This window comes from Callionymus lyra, chromosome 11 (genome assembly GCF_982586985.1).
Source record: "Callionymus lyra chromosome 11, fCalLyr1.hap1.1, whole genome shotgun sequence".
Classification (NCBI taxonomy): domain Eukaryota; kingdom Metazoa; phylum Chordata; class Actinopteri; order Syngnathiformes; family Callionymidae; genus Callionymus; species Callionymus lyra.
In genome coordinates this window covers 12,244,761-12,261,114 of record NC_141828.1, presented here as the reverse complement: position 1 = coordinate 12,261,114, position 16,354 = coordinate 12,244,761, and the positions used below count along the sequence as shown (strand labels likewise).

Genomic DNA, 16,354 nt, shown 5'->3' with positions numbered 1-16,354 from the left:
GGGGCGATGACAGGGAGAGTGTGTGGAGAAAATGGAAGAGGGCAGCGTGAGGTGAAGAGGTGCAGGAACGGTTAAAAAGCGACTATTTTCAGCTGCAATGTTTACTGACTTTACCATCCAAGTATGCGAGATCGCGTCCGGTCGCACATGCCAGAGAACACTGCAGGGGCGGCGCCTCATAGTATGCAGATCTAGGCTGGAGGGAGAATCCTTCAATTAAAGACTCCCCTGGGGTCGTAAACACGTGTTGGAGGGTCATGCGAGTGGTCTCGTTTTTTGCAGGGCATTCCCTCTTGTTTGTTTGTACTCGGCTGCACAAGAGAGGAAGTCATTCCATACAGGACTGTTTGACTTTCTCTTCCCCCCTGAGCCGCATCTGCTAAGGCAATCACCCTCCCAGGTGCAGGGAGGGCGGGTGGGCGGTCAGGCGGGGGGGGAGTCCAGCTGACTGGAAGGCAGAATTTGCGAGCATAAGAAATTCGACACAGATCGACACAAGTGTGAGAAACGGCGAGAAGATGAAATCTGGATGTGGAAGAAAAAAAAAAAGGCCGATCGCCTCGTCAAGGAAAACCTTGATTTTTCTCCTCTGACAAATGATTTTCCGAGCGTGATAAGCGCTCCGACTCTGAAATTGTTCCTTTTAACGATAAACCGGGAGCTCATTTCGGAGGCTTGAAAAGCTGCTAAGTGGAATAAGACGAAATTGAATGTGATGGTCCAGTTACCTTCTTGGCAACCTTCAGTCACTTTTCTTCCATTAAAGCTCCTTTAAAACAAATCTTTTATTCCTTCAGAGGCTGGCAAGCCTTCAAAATAATGAGTCTAGGTCGAATAGCGTAAAATTTCAGTGACATCTGCTGTTGTGCTCGAAGATGGTAATAAAAGGCGAAGATTTGCGGGTTTTACTTTAATGATCCAAGGAGCTAATGTGAGATAATGCGATAACCCAGGCTGATAATAGGAATGTTGACTCATTGACTCCAGCGTTTCAAATAAAATAGAGACGATAAATTGTACTTAAGCGCAAGTAGCTGCGATAGCGGGTCATTCCTTTATTAAAGATGTTAAAGCTATTTTAATTAATGTAACTGTGAATGAATTACTTTAATAAAGTTTGAAATTGAGCTACAATTTTGAAACTGGGAAACGTTCTTACCAAAATAATATTAGTTTCAAATCCAATATGACTCTTCTTCACACTCCCTCTCAGTGAATACTTCACTCCTGCTGAGTGTGAGTGAGCTTACCATTTTACTAGTTTTACTCTGCATACAACTTGTTAGAAGATCTTAGTTTGAACATGTATTATCTTCTTTTTTCTGCCTTTTTCTTCTTCCTTTGTATGGGTATTTATATTCTTCGTAGTGCTTTTACATTATATATTCCAATGAATTGTATGTAATGTTACACAATTGTTTGTATTTTTGCATTTAATTATTAATATATTTGATTTTTTAAATTGTAATTTTAAATGAAATATGTTAAGTTGTAGTTTCTTTAGGGTATCTAAATAAAAATTTAATACAAATAATTTATTACAATCATATTAAAACTAAAGCTTATTTTAGAAAATTCTTTATATTTATTTTTCGAGTTTTCCCATCATGCTATTTGGTTAATTTGTCCATTCCTTCTGTGTAACTGTCACAGTATATAACGTGGAACCCGAGGAAATTGAATTTCCCGATCCTGCTCTTGAGCTCATGTGCGGGTTAATCTAGTCTACGTTTGAGGTAGTTCAGTGCTAAATATAATAGATATCAAAACCTGTTTCTGGCAACAGGATCAAAAATAAGTGCAAAACAAAATGTATACTACAATCTTCCTGAATATCTAAAAATTGGAATCATTTCGCTTTCTTCATGTTGGCTTTGACGCGCCTTCTTGCATAATTTACTGAGCTTACCAAATTGAGTTTCTACGGCGCAGATGAATGTGGAGAATCTCTAAACAGCAACTGTTTCCTGGTGTTGCAGGAGCCCCATACTGGACCTCATTAGCAAAGATGGAGAAGCGGCTCCACGCGGTACCAGCTGCCAACACCGTCAAGTTTCGCTGTCCTGCAGGGGGCAACCCCCGGCCCCGGCTGAGCTGGCTGAAGAACAGCAGGCCTTTCCGGCAGGAGGACCGCATGGGAGGCTACAAGGTGAGACCAACAGCCATAAATCAAACTCTTTATCACCCTGAGCTTCTTCGTCCACTGTCCTTTTTGCCCCGTTTTCACCCTTGACTGAAGGAACTGAGCAGAGTAAACAGAGGAAACGAGTTTCTGCTGTGAAATTGGAACTGCTCAGCCGTGCACCTCCTCTCACCAGGATGCTTTGGAGAGTCTCTCAGTGTAACTGGAAATGCTTCTTTACCCCCAACAATTAGAAACCCAAGCCGGGAACTTAAGGGTTAAATGCCCCCAGACAGTGATGCATAGAAAAAGTAGGTAACGTCAGGGTTGAAGCGAGTCGCTGAGGTAACTCAATCAGGGAGAACAGGTCCCACTGGCTCCGGCGAAGATGAGTATGTAATTCTAGTATGCGATTGCTTTGTTTTGAAATGTGACTGACAAACATGGGATGGTCGGAGTTGAAACAGGGAAAGTGACTCTTTGTAGCCCACTCGCTGCGAAAGGGTTTTAATTGAAACTCTCAGGTGATAACCGCAGTGAAAAAATTCTCAGCTTAATGTTTAGATTCCATTAAAAATGGGCTCTCTCTCATTATGGTTACGCCAAAGCGAAGTTTGCACAGTGTTCTCTTTCAGCTTCAGCTCTGTCAGAGATAAGTTCGTCAAACATCAGCACATTCACTTAAATCCTTGTATTTTCTTTAAAAAAGCTCCACTAGCCCGAGAGAACATTGTGTCCTGCACAGAAACTTCAGCTTCCAAAAACACAGAGTGAAATGATACAGTCAATACGAGCATCTTTTTCTGGTCAACAAATGCTGGACAAAAGCCTCACCTGAGCCCATCCCTGTGGCATAAGCTCCCCATTGTGTGAATCGCAGCCCGACACAATCACAGGCTACTGTCTGTCTTCGCTGTGTACACGGAAATACTATTGTTAGCACATACTTGTGGATTTAAGACACAGCTGAAACTATTTTTGCAACCCGATCGGATAATGAGCGTTTTAATAACCGATAGGAGAGCAGAGCAAACGGGGGCGGCTGACATTGACACTATGGTGACTGTTGGCAAACGCTGATTAAAATAGAAAGCAGGAGTTCAAAAAAAACGCAGGAAGAGTCAGGAGCTGATATGATAAGGTGAATGTTGTACATGGTCTTGCTAATATGTATTTGTTTGTTAACATAAAAGTGCATGATGTGATTCACAAACTCAATTAGGATTTATATTATCTTCAATACATTTAAAATTAAAATTAAAATTGTTCACGCTCTCATGGAATCCATTATTTTATGTGATGTTCAATTGTTTTTCAAGCTCATGTAGGCCATATAATAATAACTGTTAGCTTGGGCCATGATTTTAACGCAGAGGTTATTCATTCTTTGAATCAACTACATATCTGTTCTTCTTCAAACCAACTCGCAACCAACATCCACTCCAGCTCCTCCTGTTGAAGTAGATCTGTTTTGATACAGAGAGGGAGGTTGTGGGCTCTCGTCCCCCCACTGAAGCCTTACCTCAGCTAACAAGGCATCAAAATTAATGTAATAAACATTTCAAGATTGAACAAAAATAAAATAAATTAAACAGGCCTTGGACTTTAATAGTGATGGTCTGATGATGCTTCATGAAGCAGTGTCATTATTCTCAGAGTCCACTAGATGGCGACCTCTGCACTATTTTCCTTTGTTTTGACTGTTCTAATGAAACATCATTTTTAAACTGATGCCGCCACCTACTGACCTCTAAACAACATGGCACTGCTTCATGAAGCAGCCCATCACTACTTTTAAAACATTCTTTGTTTTCCTTCTCTGCTTCTCTGCTCCAAAACAAGAGAACCCCTAGTTTTTACTTTGTTAATCTTTCATCCTCTCTGCAGTTTTTGTGGGCCACGTAAAATACATGTTAACAAGCCTGTAATAGTCTGCAGCAGCAGCAGTGGAACGCAGGTGTCTCCACGGTGAAACTGTTGGATCAAAATCCGTCTCTCACTCCTCGACGCCTGTAATGAAGCTTTCGCTCCGCAGGTGCGCAGCCAGCACTGGACCCTCATCATGGAGAGCGTGGTGCCCTCCGACAAAGGCAACTACACCTGCTTCGTGGAGAACGAGTTCGGCTCCATCAACCACACCTACACCCTGGATGTCGTCGGTGAGTTTCGGAGGGGGGGGACGGCCGTGGGAGAAGGACGGGAGTTCTCACAGGGAGCTCTTTTGATGGTCCAGGTGTTGGACGCAGCTGGCCAGCGGTCGCTGCCAAGTTAAGCGAAAGGCTTAATTCATTTGTCATCGTACTTTAATGACGTCTGAACGCTTTTTAGCGCTATTACTTGTAATTACTCGTTTATGTTGATAAGTATCGCTTTCATCACGGCCAATCACTTTTGATTAGAGTCCCGCTGAGGGATTCATCCAGTACACAAGCACATGATACTTTAGTGCTGATGAAATGAAGGATATAGACTCTGAGATTGGAGCACACTGAACTTGCTAGCTAACTTATTTTACTGTGAGTCCCCCACCCCGGCTTTGACCTGATTCTCATGAATGTTTTAATAGAAATGACAACATAAACACAACACTTGATGTATTATTATGATAAAAACGTAAATTACCCAAGATGCTTAGAGTTATACTCTATAAAACCTTTACTATACAGTCAATAACCGGCCATCTTTAAATCTAAACTGAAGGTAAACTCAATATCTGTTTTCAGTTGTCCTCCTTAAACCAGATCTTTTCCCCATTTTTCCTTTGATTCCTAATATTCCAAGATTTAATTCCCAGAAAACAACTCTGAGAATTTTTTGTTTTTAATCACCTCAGTTCAAAATATCTTTGACCTAAAGACCTTGGGATTAGACACGTATAGAAATAATTTGACTAAAGAAAAATGAATCCTAAAAATCACTATATTAAGTTATAGTGAGCTTTACCCAAACTGGAATTTGGCATTTGACCAAATGATGTTCTATGCTGATGATTCCTCCCAGGTGGCTTTATTTACCTGTTTAAACGGGATCGATACTGTCTTCTCACTGCTGAGACGAAGAAATGTTTTTTTAATAATTCAAAATGTACTAGTTCAGTAACGTCTCGCTGTTTATTTCGCCGATAACTGCCAAAATCTCAAGTCGTCTTTTGATGACGACCTTTGTTTTGCATAGAAAAAAACTGGTCGCTCTGGTTTCACCTCAAATACTGCAGAGCTTTGACTGATTGCGAGTGATCACTCAGTGTCACTCAGTCATTGTTTACGAAATACTGGATTCAGCACAATCCCCACGAGTTCATACCTAACTCGGTCACCCCCTCCAAGATGACCTTTGGAGCGCACAAAAGCAAAGTTTTCTTTTCCTGCTAAGTAAGCAGGCATCAATAGGCAGTGTTGATAAATGTAGTTGATCAATGTTGGCGTGAGTGAGGGTCCGCTCTGAGCACGCTCGAAGGAATGCTCGATAAATAAAAGCGGTTGCATATATAGAGGGAACTGAAAACACATGGACGGTAAAAGCATATGAGCTGCTCTCCCCCCCTAACTCAGGCCCCCTGCTCTGCTCTGCACTGGAGCTGACTAAATCTCCCCTTCAGACTGCATATTTCTGCTTTTTGTTCCATTTTATTGCGGAGCAGTAAACCCCCTCCATGTCTGGCTCCACAGCTACTCCCCCCTGCAACCTTTTGCTTCATTTTACTCCAATGTAGCGGTGAGGATAAAGAGAGAAGGGGGGGAGGAGGGAAAACAGAGACAGAAAAAAGCTTTTCTTATCTGACTCTTTCCCCCACATGACCTGTAGGGCCAGCTTTTTAAAACCTAGAGGAGCCAGACTTGTCTGGTTCTTACTAGAGAATGGGTCGCAGTTGGATTACCGAAAACAGATGACAAAGAGCCACGGAGGAAGTCGGAACCATGTATCCGAACCTGTTGCTAGGTTGCTGTCATGTGCCGTGCTCTCGAGCTCGTCCCCCGAACCCGCGATCGCTGTGTCCCAAATCCATGGGTTACGCAGAGTTCAGCGGTCTCGCATGGTGCGCCGCGGTGTTCCACCGACACTTGCCACAAACGACTAATGACTCGTTGGAAGTGGACGAAGATTTGTCACGGATCACTCGACGTACAAGTGGGAATTCCCCCAACTTGTTTAACTATGTATTCCAAATTCGCTGTGGTGGAAAAGCCGACCAAAGAATAATCTATTGACATCACATGACAAGACTAGTTTGACCTTTTCCTGTCATTCTCCAAAAAATATACTGTTAAGAAGTAGTCATTGGAAATTGAAGAAGTTCCTATAGTACAGATGCAGTATACTGGTGTCCGTATGCACTTTCAATAGACATGCATTTAGAAGCTTTGGATTGTCCTCAACATGATAAAAAATTATTATCTTCGTAAGTATGAGGTTAAGGTTTATTATACTACGATCAAACACTGAATTTGGGCGGAGAAGACCACCGCCATCTCAAAATGGAAAAGGCCTCGGTCTACAAAAATGCTGGCCAAGGGAATGCAATAAGCTAAACACTTACTTTGCCTACTTTCAAGATTTTAATGCCATGTGCGTGCAAGCAATCTCTACTTTATTTAAGAAAAAGATGGCAACATTGTCACTGTAATCAACTGGCTGGGTGGGATCTCCAGTGAAAATGGCAAGAGGAGGATAAAAATGGGGGTAAAACGAGAGACAATAAACATGGCTAGAGCAAGGAATGTGTAGAAGGGGGGGGGGGGGGGGGGTGAGTGGGAATCTCTGATCTGATCTGAATTGATGTAGTGACAAGGTTGGTCCACTTTTGGGTCCAAGCCCCTTCTCTTCTAACCCAGACTTACCTTCTGAGGACACCGGTACCGCACGCCTGAGCAACGGCTCGCTAACCTAAAGCTTTGTCTCGGGAGGCTGTTCCCCCAAAGCAAAAGTGATGTCATTGCGCGTGTGAGCGCGTGCACGTGTGTTCCAGCGGGTGGTTGCTGTCAGCGTGGGGGTTGGTGGGCTTCCTTCGGTGGGGTTGTGGAGGGCCTGCTCGTGTTTTGAAAGGAGTCATTGTTCAACAGGTCTCGCTCTGTTTGGATTCGCTGGCCAAATGTTTGCTTGTAAAAGAATGCAGATAGTGGGAGACACGGGGGCGGTACGGTACCAAGGTGTTTCACTTTCAGACGCTGGCACACACCAACACTGACGGCATGAGATACACTCCCGCATCAACTGGAAATTCTTTGATATGACGTGAACATCACTCTGTGAAATACTTTCAGAAGCCAAAAGGCTCAAACTCGCAAGTTCTTGCTCAATTTGACCGGATTATTTATTGTTTGGTAGTTACATAGGGGCATTAATAACAACTTGCTAACTTTGCTCGTCACATAAGATGCTAGTTGAAGTCATTCTGAGGTGAAATGCGATGGGAATAACTCAAAGCTGAGGTGGGAATTTACTCCTAATAAAATGGTTGTCCATGTGAAAATGGCGCCGGTTTCATAGAAGCCGCCTTACGCGACTCCTTTGAGGACATGTTAGCTAATGACTCCTCAGGATAAATCAGCGAATTGGTAGAACTTCTCCTGGTAAACTAATATCTGTAGCATTCAATCTTAGCATTCACACTTTGTTTCCCCCCCCAAACAGAGCGGTCCCCACACAGGCCCATTCTCCAAGCCGGTCTTCCTGCCAACATCACCGTCTACGTCGGCGAGGACGCCAACTTTGTTTGCAAAGTGTACAGTGACGCCCAACCTCATATCCAGTGGCTGAAGCACATCACTCAAAACGGCAGCCGCTACGGCCCCGATGGTAACCCCTACGTCCGAGTTCTAAAGGTACTACCAGTTTTTCCTCACTCAGGGTTGAAGATCATTCGTTCCAGTTTTCCTAACAGGTGTCGCCCCTTACTTCGATCTCGGAAGCGAAATTGAAATTGTTTCCCCCTTCCAAGACCTTTGCGATCGTTTGGGATTCTGAATGTGATTGTTTATGTGGATTTCAGCGATCAGGCATTAACAGCTCAGACGTGGAGATGCTCAGGCTCACCAACGTGACGGAGGATGATGCTGGAGAGTATGTCTGTCAAGTCTCCAATTATATAGGCGAGGCCAGCCAGTCGGGCTGGCTCACTGTCATCCCAGGTAACCCACAGACATGACCGTCACGTGTGTGGTGTCCTGGGCTGCATCCCTGACCTCCTGTGGTGTTTGGTGACTCTGCCGATGGTCTCTTAGTGGCCCCCTTCTCTCCCTCGATGTCTACCTCTGAGCAGAACCTTGTGTAGCCATGGAAGCTCTGGTGGGACCCACACTGACCCTGTTGTCGGGTGTGCGGTTTCAACATGTCCTCCATGTTCTTTGTGTGGAACTTTTTATGAGGGTCTTGTTGGTGACGGGAACTTTGTGTATATTTTTCACATGGTGTCAGTTTGGGATATTCCTGTGTCTTCTTTCCTCATCCACGTTTTTCCACTAGACAAGAACCAGGACATGACGGCAATTCTTTCTATCTTGGTGATATGGGTCTCATTTTGTCTCTCTTTTCTCCCTCTCTCTTTCTTCTTCCTGCCCCTGCTCTTATCTACAACCTTCTTTTCCACCTCCTCTTCCTCATTTTCTCCAGACCGCCGGTGTTAACACCACCGATAAGGAGATAGAAGCTCTCTACTTGCCCAATGTAACATTTGAAGATGCTGGGAGTTATACGTGCTTGGCGGGTAATTCTATTGGGATCTCCTTTCACACTGCTTGGTTGACGGTGCTTCCAGGTATATACACTCTTAAACTGTCCCCTACTTCCCCTTCTTCTTTCAGCATCGTTTAAAATGTCTGGATTATGTGTTTTCGGTTACATCTGTGGCAGACAAGTCCTCCCTTCGGAGTCTGGAATATTAGATTACAGCGATTATCAACTAGCATGATAATGTAACCCAAGAAAAATGCAGCTTATATTGTATTTTATCATCTTAATTGGAAAGCTGCTGAAAGCTCAGAGCTGATAACAGAGTCATATACAGTCCACTTATTATTATACCGAGACGGAAGTCGAACTCCCTGAACAGCTCAAGTGTCGCCAGACTGAGAAAGGAGGAAAATATTTGCTACTGATAGTCGCCTTACTTTTGTTTTTTCTTTCCTAAACTTTGGAAAATGTCTCAAATGTTTTGCCTTTGCATGGATTTCTAGATGTGTAGCTTTTCCCAGTGATAACTATCAGTCGATAAAATAAGCTTTGCTAAACTTTGGAAAAAAGTGTTAAACTTTCTTGATTATAGGGGCTAAACTACTGTTTCATAATCTAATTGATTTTGGCTTTTGAAATAATCCTGTCCATAAATACAAAAGATAAGATAGAATTTACTAGTAGCAACAAAATCATAGTTGGTTTTTTGATTAAATATTTCCCTTCAATCTTACAGATATTTGATCTTTTCCCTTTTTTGAGATAATCTATTTACTTAAAATAAAATGTACCTTATATAATTACATAAACTTTTTTTATGAATGCTATTTAGCATTTTGTATACCATGAATATATACATTACTTATGGATTGTTATTATACTGTCACCCTATTTAATTGAAAAAAATGTGCTGTTCGAACATTTGAATTTGTTTTTTCAAAATAACATCTATTTTATTCTTATTATAAAATCGAATTATTAAGTTTTTTCTTTACATCTATAACATTAAAGCAATTTAGAAATAACCAAAACCCAAATAACCAAGATCATAAATGTACAGTGATCATCGTGTCTATTACAAATGTTCTAACAAATACCTTTTTCGTTTCTCTTCATTACCATCTTATTCCTCAGCCTCGGAGAAAAACGTTCAGCCGCTCCCTCCGGATTACGTGGAGATCACCATCTACTGCGCCGGCGTCTTCCTGATCGCCTGCATGGTGGGCATTGTAGTGGTCTGCCGCATGAGGAACACCGCCAAGAAACCCGACTTCGGAGGCCAACCTGCTGTCCACAAACTCAGCAAACAGATCCCCCTGCGCCGCCAGGTAACAGAAAGTAGATAAAGAGTTCTAAAGGCATCTAACACCCAGAGAGGAGTAGACACACGACACATTGTTTCACATTAAAGCTCGGACATCTTAGATTTAAGAGTGTTAAGACAAGTTTCTGGTCTGTTTTAAAAGTCAGCAGTGCATGCAAAAATAGCTCACACTAGTCCAAACTACGTCATTCAGTAAGGTCAGACTCATGCCTGAAGCTGTTGCCATATCTGTGTTTGCTTTGAGTCCCAAAGAAAAAAAAGGTACAGAAAGCCCGATGCCGGTGTGAAGGTAAGGTGGAGGGGGATCTTTGTCGACATTCATGCTTGAGTTGATTTAGTTTTCGTTAAAACAATCTATAACTCCTCTTGAAAAAGCCTCAGAGCTTTATTTGGTCATTGAGCTGTGGCGGCGATGATCAGCGGATGTTTGTTCCCGTGCAGGTGTCGGCGGACTCGAGCTCATCCATGAACTCCAGCACGCCGCTCGTCCGCATCACCACGCGGCGGAGCTCGGCGCACGACGGCCCGATCCCGGAGTACGACCTTCCCGAGGACCCTCGCTGGGAGTTCTCCAGGGACAGGTAGGAGTTTCGGTCGACTCGATTGTGGTTTTAAAAAACGACTTAACGTCCTCATGTGTAAAATGGGAACGGCCTCCATTAGAAGCGATGCTACGAACCGAAGCAATTAAAGCACATTAATAGTCGGTGAGTTTAGCCCGAGAGAGCTTGTTTAAGTGCTCATCGGTCATGGAATTGACTTGATGGAAACGATCAGGGTTTTTTGGTTGATGATTGAAACTACTCTGCACTCCTCTGTCAATTTGAGGCCAAGGAAGATTGGATCTTTTCTCATTAATTCCTTTTTAGTGAGGTGTTCCGATTATACCCAACAAGGGCAGACCTGGGGTCTAATTGATGCTTTTTAAATTTGCTTTTCAATAACTTCAATTCTTTCATAAAAAAATGTTATTAACGAAGAGAATCTATTTTAATCTTTTCATATGTATTTTATTATTTATACTATATAAATAGCTCACCCAAAATTCAAATTTCAGTCATTTTCTACTCACCCTCATGTCAACTAAGAGTTGGGATTATTTTCAGAGTAATCTGTTTTTTTGTTCATTCTAATGTAGCGACTGGAGCTCAGTTGTCATTGTCTTCATCTTCGTCCAAAAAGACACTTAAAAACATCCAAATACCTCCATACTGCTCGTCTGTAATTTCTAACTTGTATTTAAGCCTCAACAATACAAAAAATATATTTTAAGCAGAAGCTTAAAGAATAACAAGCGATACAGACGTGAAGTACTCGGGTAAATATTGAAAGAACCAGTATAGATAGCAAACCTTATGCGCCCTGGAAGTGCTCGCGATATTTACACGGGGTACTTCCTGTCTGTATTGCTTGTTATTCTTTATTCTTCATCTTGCTTCTTACTCTTAAAAGGAACGCATTACTCTGAAATGAATCCCAAGGCTTAGTGTGAGTAGAAAATGAGTAAGGTTTGAATTATAGGGGAACTAACCCTTTAATCAAAATGTAAGAATTTTAAATAATATTTTGTAAAATGATCATTTTAGTTTTGTTTTTTACACTTTAATGCATTATTCTCCTATTTCATTACTCTTAGAAGATCTTATAGTCGTTACTTCACTAACCTTGTTCAAATGTTCTCGCCACAAAATGCTTTTTTTTTCCTGGATAACGCTCAAGAAATACCTCAAATCAATTATTGTCCGTGTAGTTCTGCAAGTGTGTCGGAGCTTTTTCCGTTTACATCCTCATTGGCACCTTTTAAGATGCATTCACTAACTGTAACAAACATCGTCCATCGACTGACTCGTCGCTAACGCTAAAAGGAATCGTGAAACTTTCCCACCAGAAGATCCACTGTTCATTTGGAGCGATTAGTCAGAGCCGTTGAGGACGGGAACACGTTTGATCCGTCTGGAGACTTCGTTGAATCTCTAATTTAAGACCATTAGCGCTAATTACTTTTTTTGCTAACTGCCGAGACATCCATCTCAAACCAACACGAGAGCAATCTGTTATGAAAATGAACGTCACCATTAGGCCCCGGTCGAAACTGCTGCCTGCAATAAACAAGCCACTTCATCGCTCAAATGTTGCTCAAAATTCAGGCAGTTGTCTCGTCGCGCTGATGAAGAATAATTCGATGCTAATTCGTGGTTAGCTTTGATCTGCCGGTGAAGCTCTTGAGGTCGGACCTACTGGAACAAGCGCAGATGTCATTTTTTTTGTCTTTGGTTTGGAGTGAGAATAAAGATGTGTAAACCATGCACGTCTGTCTCCAGTTAAAGTCAGTGATCATAAATTTAAAAGAACCTGATGTAACCTGATCCGGTGTGAGCCTCCAAGAACCGCGTTCTGATGAAAAGTTTGATTTTAATGACCGACAGGCCAGAGGGGGGTGTTTTGTCTGGGCCCAGAATAAATCGCCGAACACTTTCTCCCGGGGTCTTTTATTCCGCACTTGTCATGCCAGCGCCCGAGGGATCGTGTTGGGGTTTTTTTTTGTTCGGAATGCTAAGGAATGCTAACGTTTGCGGTGAAAAAATAACATCGATTATGTGCGGCTGGGCGGACAGAATGGTGGCCATTGAGTTCAGCGAGCGTGCGCGAACAGATAGGGGATTGTGTTACTGCGGCCGGGCGCCTGCCTCGGGGGCCGCGGCCCTCATGGCGCGCCGCGAGAGTGTTTACATAGCCAGGACGCTGAACCTGAGGGGTGGAACCAACACCTGTCAATCAAAACAGAAAACAAAACAAGACTCTCCTGTGCGGTGCAAAGGGCAGAGGTCGTGGAAGGGCTGTAGTGAGATTGATGGTGAATATCACTGACTTAACCCTGTTATGAACCATGTCCAGGTGTTGGTCTCATGGCTCTGGAATGATTGAAAATGTGTAATATGGTCATGTGTTATAACAGTTAAGGTGTTGAAAAAACACAAATATACGGCTTTTAAGTTGATAACAACAATAATATAAGAACTTAAGTACTAAATTAAAACTAGTTAAATTAGATGATATATCAGAACTATTCACAGAAACAATTTTTTTTGTCAAAGTGAGTGTTAGGACTGTACTAGGATCTCAAAAATGTCTGCAACTTTAACTCAGCTTTACATTGCGTCATTGTTTGGCGTCAGGCTCGCTCTCAATAATGTCACACAATACTCACGAAAAAACCCAACATTCTTACTTATTAACTCCATTCTTTCCTTTCTCAACTCTCAGTGAACTCATCACTGTACCTGCCAACTTTAGCTATTTTTTATTTTCCTCTTGGCATTTCATTTAATTTGGAATTAGACCTAAAACTATCTGTCTATCAAGCCCACCGGATCATTTTTATGTGGCCCTCGATAGCGTAAAAATTAAATTAAAATCAGGTCTATTTCACTGTGTGTGCTAGCGTCGTGATAGATATACACTTAATGAACGTTGTTTTTTCACGCTACAATAGTAGTACTCATCATTATCTATCATTATCTTATCATAGTTCCTTTATGGTTTATATTTCAATGAGTGTGTAAAAAAAGGGTTTTTTAAAAATAAATATTGGCTTCCGAACAAATGTAGTCAGTTGTCAATTCTGCAAGAAACACCAGAGTCAAGTACTCAGACAATAGTACCGATCCTAGTTCCTGAAGTATTTCAATATATTCCATTGTATTGTGTTCTTTCTAACACACACCCCTAGTTATGACGTCTGACGAGTCAATCGAGGTTGACGGACAGAGAGTAATTAAATCAGAGGTAGATCGTCTTGTGTGCCAACGTCTATCTTTCACCGGCTAATATGTCGGGGCTAAGCTAAGCTCTGTGTAATGACTTGTAAAGAGTGTATATCGCTACATGCCAGGGCAGGGTAAACAGTTTAGAAGCGAGTGTCGCTCCCTCGCTTTATCTGGTGATTATCGCTGCCTCCTTCTCTACTGCCTTGGCACGGGCCGCTCACGGCGCGCCAACAAAGCACTCAGACAGACAATCAAAGCGAAACAGACAGAGCGAGTTGTTTGGCTCCGTTGCTTACATATATGTGAGTTGTTACGGTGGATCAATGGAAGGCTAAAGCCCACTTTGTGAGATTAGCGGTTCAGCTGCTCATCTGACTCCCATGTTTTTGCTCTCTTGTAGGTTGACCCTCGGTAAGCCTCTCGGCGAAGGCTGCTTCGGCCAAGTGGTGATGGCGGAGGCCCTCGGCATCGACAAGGACAAACCCAAGGAGGCCGTGACCGTTGCCGTGAAGATGTTGAAAGGTAAGCATCTGCCTACAACTGGAGGATAAAGACGCCGCTCTTTATCAGAGAACACTTTGTAGCTCTAGTGAGACTTCACTCAAGCACCTATTATTATCCTTTATTGGGGCTTGCTGAGTGACACCTAAAGGGGGGGCTGGTCGGGTAGGTGAGGGTAAAGGGGGCGGTCACATACCTGACCCCTTAGAGCAGCAGCTGGCTGGAGCTCAGTCACACAAAGAAGTGAGTCACGCGAGCTTTTATTAATGAAAAACTCTAGAGAGTCAATAGAAAACTGCTCTTTACGCCAGGTCAGGTAATGGCGCCCTGGAATGTGGGCCATGTCTTCCCGACGGTGTAGATGTCACCGGCCTGTGCACGAGATAATGAATCCAGATTGAGGCTTCTTAATTCAAGCAGGGCACTCAAAGGATGTCTCTGTCGTCTGACCGAGGATGGTCCCGCTCCGGCCCGAAACCCTAGCCCACATTGTCTGTGCGGAGAAAAAAATTCAAAAGCGACTAATTAAACGATCTCTTCGCGCTGACCACTGCGGCGTGAACTCCCCCCCCCCCCCTCTCCACACGTCCACGATCATCTCGTGTTGTGCTTCCAGACGACGCCACGGAGAAGGACCTGTCTGACCTGGTGTCGGAGATGGAAATGATGAAGATGATCGGAAAACATAAGAACATCATCAATCTCTTGGGCGCCTGCACACAAGAGGGTGAGTGACACTTTACAATGTTCTCTTGGTTTGGTCTTGGTTAATAAAAAAAGAGACTGGCTGTGTCTCAAATCGCGCGCTTCTGCACTTAGTATTTTGAGTGCACCAGTGCGTCACAATTAGCAGTGTGGGAAAAAATGAAGTGCTAAATGCACACTGAATTGGTGCACTCAAATGGCCAGAAAATTGAGTGTGGATCGAGTGTGGACACTTTTCACCCTAAACGGTCACCATTTTAGTGACGTAGATGGCGCTAAAGCTACGTCACTGACGATGCATCTTTGGAGCAGATACTGGTGTAAATGTCTCAGGAAAACACTCATTTTACCACAAAAAAATACAACGAAAGTAATAACAAAATTAAACAACTTAATAACTAGTTTCAATTGGCGAAAAGCGCTGTCAAGTCTTGGCGATAGTGTTCCAACGGCCGGTTGCGATCAGTGTTAAAAAGTAGAAGAAGAAGCTATCGAGTCATTTTCGGTGTGTAGCGGTAGTCTTTGATTTGAGACTTTGAGTAATATCTGTCGAAAATTTGTGCAATGGCCAATTACTTGGCACTACCTTAATGTGTACTATAAACTAGTGCACTCGGAGAAGTACGCAATTTGGGACCCAGCCACTATGTAGCCATATCTAGTCAAATTCAGTTTGTTCTTTGCTGCCCACTATTGCACAAGAAGGGCGACACATTTAGCGCCCTACATCCTGTCGGGTGTTACCAAAAATAAAGTCAACTTTGATAAGGCTCATATCTTGTTTTTTTGCGTTCAACTTTTGGGAATTGATTGAGACTCTCCTGTGCAGGTCCGCTGTACGTGATCGTGGAGTACGCCTCGAAAGGAAACCTCCGGGAGTATCTCAGAGCCCGTCGCCCCCCCGGGATGGAGTACTCCTACGACATCGCCCGGGTCTCCGACGAACAGCTCACCTTCAAAGATCTGGTCTCGTGCACTTACCAGGTGGCACGAGGGATGGAGTACCTGGCATCGCAAAAGGTGAGATGCCCCTTCTAAGGCTTTTATGGATTGCCTTAACTCAACTTCTATTGGCCGAGAGCTCTTAGTGACTACGTTGAATTAATAATCCAAGAAAGAAAGAATTTTTTTCTCCATGTAAAGTGAGCTAATGGTTGTTAGCAACATTGGTAATGCTTTCATGTAATGTTAGTGTAGATTTGTTTTTGCAATATATCATTTCTATAAAATTTAATGGGTTGGGATTATTTTCAGAGTAATCCATTG

At 42.9% G+C, this 16,354-nt stretch overlaps 1 protein-coding gene across 2 annotated transcripts in view; it reads left to right on the top strand.

The window, feature by feature from the left end:
* The window catches only part of fgfr2 (fibroblast growth factor receptor 2), a 43,739-nt gene that overhangs the window by 15,549 nt on the left and 11,836 nt on the right, over nucleotides 1-16,354 (top strand). The window contains exons 5-13 of one of the 2 annotated variants that reach the window (XM_087803317.1): nucleotides 1,980-2,149; nucleotides 4,158-4,281; nucleotides 7,754-7,944; nucleotides 8,112-8,250; nucleotides 9,926-10,119; nucleotides 10,557-10,696; nucleotides 14,283-14,404; nucleotides 15,000-15,110; nucleotides 15,918-16,108. In XM_087803317.1, coding sequence (XP_087659443.1) covers nucleotides 1,980-2,149; nucleotides 4,158-4,281; nucleotides 7,754-7,944; nucleotides 8,112-8,250; nucleotides 9,926-10,119; nucleotides 10,557-10,696; nucleotides 14,283-14,404; nucleotides 15,000-15,110; nucleotides 15,918-16,108 — 1,382 coding nt within the window. Of the gene's footprint in view, nucleotides 1-1,979; nucleotides 2,150-4,157; nucleotides 4,282-7,753; nucleotides 7,945-8,111; nucleotides 8,251-8,731; nucleotides 8,877-9,925; nucleotides 10,120-10,556; nucleotides 10,697-14,282; nucleotides 14,405-14,999; nucleotides 15,111-15,917; nucleotides 16,109-16,354 lie in introns of both variants that reach the window. The other variant, XM_087803316.1, reaches the window with a different exon arrangement.